The 4,351-nt window shown below is 35.8% G+C and overlaps 1 protein-coding gene across 1 annotated transcript in view; it reads right to left on the minus strand.

The window, feature by feature from the left end:
• Positions 1–1,980: 1,980 nt before the first annotated feature.
• Positions 1,981–4,351, minus strand: part of LOC101847001 (LIM domain-containing protein WLIM2b) — a 15,221-nt gene continuing 12,850 nt past the window's right edge. Inside the window, exons 2-3 of the mRNA XM_005088773.3 lie at positions 3,547–3,668; positions 1,981–2,720 (exon numbers count right to left, since the gene is read on the minus strand). Of these exons, the coding sequence (XP_005088830.1) occupies positions 2,627–2,720; positions 3,547–3,668 (216 nt within the window). The 3' untranslated portion in view covers positions 1,981–2,626. The remainder of the gene's footprint in view (positions 2,721–3,546; positions 3,669–4,351) is intronic.

Consider the following 4,351-nt stretch of genomic DNA (forward strand, 5'->3'; position numbering starts at 1 on the left):
GGGAGAGAGTGGACGAGACAGAGAGTGAAAGCGAAGCACAGGAGACTTGAAAAAAGGAAAAGAGTGAACGTGATAGGTATAATAGACTAACAGTAACAGAAGGAGGAGTGAGAGAGACACAGAGAAAGTGGAAGAGAGAGACAGACAGACAGACAGACAGACAGACAGACAGACAGACAGACAGACAGACAAGTTCGAGTAAGTTATTCAAAAAGCCCACACTGACATGTACCTACTAGATCTATAGATCATCATTATATCTGAGATACAAAATACGTATATTTGGAAAAAAAAGTATCGTTTTGGAACAGCCCCCTAGAGTGGCCTTTTAGAGCAACAAGGCACCCAAAAACGAGTTCACTCCAACTCCACCCCCACCCCATCCCATCCCTCAAAACACTTGGGATAATTATAACAGAGCTGCGAAAAAGTAATATTCAGTGCCCCACTAATTGAATGTAGGCCTTTTCAAAGTCAAACAACGCCTGCTTTCATAATTTTGGAAGTCAAGTTCTTTTTTCAATCTTTTTATTCACACAATTTTCACATGCTTACAATGTAATCGAAATTTGAAATAATATATTTTTTATGAATGTGATCAAACAGAAGAAAAAACTGCATAGCATTCGCTAGCAATATAATGAAATAAAGAGCAGGGTGTCATATAAAATTAACGTTAAAGCTGTGACTGCATCAAACGCTATCAATCGTCCACGTCTATCAATCTGATATCGCCAAAATATGAAAGAATAACATTTACCAAATCTTTTGTTTCCTTTCTTATAGAGAGATCTTTGGTATTAGTAGTATAATATATTGTACTGCCAATTTAAAAACTTTAATTCTCTTTCTGGAGTAGATCAGCTGATGTCAATTAAGAAAGACAGAGATTTTTTTTTGGAATCAATACCAGCATATTATGAGTTTTAAAAAAACCTTGTTGGGATTTTTATTCACTTTTTTTTTGTCTAGCATGTGTTTCTGAACATAATTTTAAAAAGGATCTGAAGCAAAAACATCTGGTATATTTCTGGCATTTAAAAAAAAATAGAAACATATATATATATGCAGGTGACTACAGATCGTTTGATTTGAGAGAAAAAATTATCAACTCATCTGAAGTTCAACTTAACCTTTGGGACCTGCCAAGAAGAAGAGGTGCTGAGCCTCTGACCCGAGAAAAAGATCATCCCAACTTTGGATCAACTCAACGAGTTCAATACAAGCAGTTTGACTGTATAATCCCCCAAGGAAAAGAGACATCTATTGATGTCAAATGTGCAGTTATCGGTTATTTTGGGGATTTGACACTGCTATTAGAGCAAAGAAAATGTGTCCATCCAACTTCACTCTGGGCAAGAAGTTGTAAGCCTTGAATTTTAGATCAAAAGGAGTCGGAATGTATTTATTCAGCTATGATAAGAAACGCTGGAAAAGTGTACTTGTAATAAATCACTGCACCTGCTTTTGAGTAATAAATAAAGGCAGCGTAAGATAAGTGAGGCAGCGTGGTGGAATCAGGCTCTCGTCAAAATAATCAAAGTGAAGAAACATGCATTTTTCAGCAGGTTTGTGAATTTTTATCAAATTTTCGTTTTTTGGCTGAACACCTTTCATGCCCATTAAAGAACTCATTTCTGGGTGAATTTTTCTGAAAAACGTTGATTAAAGGCATAAAAAAATGTAAAATTTTCAGTAACCACGTACTCTTAATCTAAGGAAATAACTAATCTTTTGCGGCCATTTTCTCATTAATTTTACCTCTGAAAACAGGTGACCCCCCCCCCCCCTCCTTTATTTGCAAATATCTCGACTTGCATTCAAGATAAATGGATATTTTTTTCATCCATATAAAGACAAGTGAACAAGCTTTAAGATGATACCAATAACTCTACATGCCTCAAAATTGACAAGAGCCTGATTCCACCTCGCTGCCTCACATAATGTTTTTAGCCCTTTTAAAACAGACATGAGAGACCGTTTTATTGCTTGAAACGTACTAAAGGGTATAATGAATTCTTTCCTCCATCTATATATATATTCAACAAACTGGAAATGAAGTAAGAATGCATCAAATGAAATGTATGGTATGTGATGTAAGGCATGTGTAACAAAAACATAAATCAACATTATTCTGTGTCATGCCTGATTAAGAACAGTATAGCACCTTGTGAAAACAAAAATTCATCAAAATTACATGAATCACAACAGCTGAAAAGGAATTTTGCTTTAATTATAAAAAGAAACCAATAAAATCGAAAGACACTAAAAAGTAACTGCTGTAAAGAGGCAAAAGCCTTATATTTCTTGTTCAAATTCAACCTCTCGAAATCATTCAACTCAATCCAGCTCCTCAAAAGAATTGACAATTTCAAAGCTCTCTGAAAATCTTGTCTCTAGGGTGATCATTGTAAGTTTTTCATTTCTTCAGTATCAATGGTCTAGCCTTAATATCGTAACCCTCACTTAGTGGACGGATTTTCTTTTCAGCTGTTGGAGGCACAGAGCTTTCATTATATCACTCGCTTCCTCAAGGCTATGGTAACATCTACCAGAGTTAAATACAAATGTACTGCTAGTTTCTACAGCATGTTCCCTGAAGGAGAGTCTGTCCTCTTTCTGCTCATCAAGACACAATCTGAGCATTCTTCGCCACAACTTCGGACTGGTAGTGATTCTTGCAGTACAGAATCTTCTCTGCCTGGGCGTAGTTCTGGAGGCTGAGAAAATGAGAGAAAAAAGTTACATATTAATTAAAGGAAAAAGCTTGCAATTTTTGTGTACCATCTATTGTTAGCATGGTGATAACTACTGCAGCATTAATTGCTGACGTTCATCAATTTTTTTCATTTCTTGATTTCTTGCAAAATGGACATCAACACTTGAGACAATATTGTTGCCTACCCATCTTTCAGTGAATCACATTAGTCTGTTTATGTACATGTTCATCTTCACGAGTATAGATATAATATTATATTAACGTATGTAGGCTTAAAAAAAAATAAAAGTTAAAGTCAGTTCTTATACTATACATGACATACAACTGAAAAATCTCTACTGTGCATTCAACCAGAAACTGAAGTGTATGGACATTTTAATATGGTAGCCTTAGCCTACCATATATCATAACAAGGAAATTAACACGACGTCTTTCACTATTGTTCTAAAAGTCATTATAATTAATAAACGAATTGTGTCCTTTGATTGTTTCAGGCCGCCTTGTCTAAGAGTAGGACAAGGAGCTCAAGTATCCTGATATAGGATGTTTGTCTCTTGGCAGATGATATGTGGGGTGTTTTTGTTGTTTGTTTTTTTTAAGAAAGTTTAGGGAGGAGGCATAACACTTTAGTGTATTCATGACATTTCAATTCAGGTAAAAAAAATATTTTATAGAATAGAATCAGATTACTGAATTAAATCACTTAAAGTTTCAAAGAGAACTTCGTACTAGAAATACTCTTAAATGTGAAGAATACAACCCCAAGGGTACAAAATGACCCCAGGGCGTACAGATAAGGTTAAAAACTTTCAGGGCTGTGCACTTACCTCAACGACATCTTGCAGTGTGAGCACTTGAAGCAGGTCTTGTGGAAGGGTACCCCTCCAGCTTCAATCTTCTCCTGAGCATACACGGTCTTATCGCAGATGCCGCATTTTTCACCGCCTCCCTGTTAGAAATATAAAAAAACAAAATTTATAAATATAAACAGAGACAGAACAGGAGAATTACAATGGCATGCCCATTACAGGCTGCTACGTTACCTTTTTTTAAAAATTGAATGTTCCTACAGGACAGTGATGGTACATCTAGCATGTACATATCACGGAATTGATGGAACCCAGATATCTTTTCGATATATGTGCGAATTTTGTTACGAGCTTTAAGTACAAAGAAAGTAATGTGATTAAAAGTTTGGAACCTGAAAATCAATTTGCTATCCAAGAGTTGATCGCTATGAACATGCTTGCCCATATGTGTGTATGCTAGACTGTAGTTTGGAAAAAACAAGTCACAGAGGAGGACTCTTACTGGGAAGCCTCAAAGTCAAAGGCCTTCGAAATAGTTAGAGGGACACATAGCTTAGAGAGATAGGTTTATTATCATAAAATAAGATGGCATTATTGTCCTAGTGGGACATTTTTCTGTGGCTGTACCATAGAGTTATCTCCTTTTAAAGTGTACATCTATGGGCTGTACAGAAATGGTAAAGAAGTGTGTACTTGTAGGCACTTAAACTTTTTAATTTCCTTAATTACCATTAAGTAACAGCAGGTGTACATTTGTTTGAATTTGTCGAAGCTAAACAAAACACAGTTTGTAGACACTTTGGGAGACAAATCTGTTGCCCCC

Source organism: Aplysia californica, unplaced genomic scaffold (genome assembly GCF_000002075.1).
Source record: "Aplysia californica isolate F4 #8 unplaced genomic scaffold, AplCal3.0 scaffold00001, whole genome shotgun sequence".
Classification (NCBI taxonomy): domain Eukaryota; kingdom Metazoa; phylum Mollusca; class Gastropoda; order Aplysiida; family Aplysiidae; genus Aplysia; species Aplysia californica.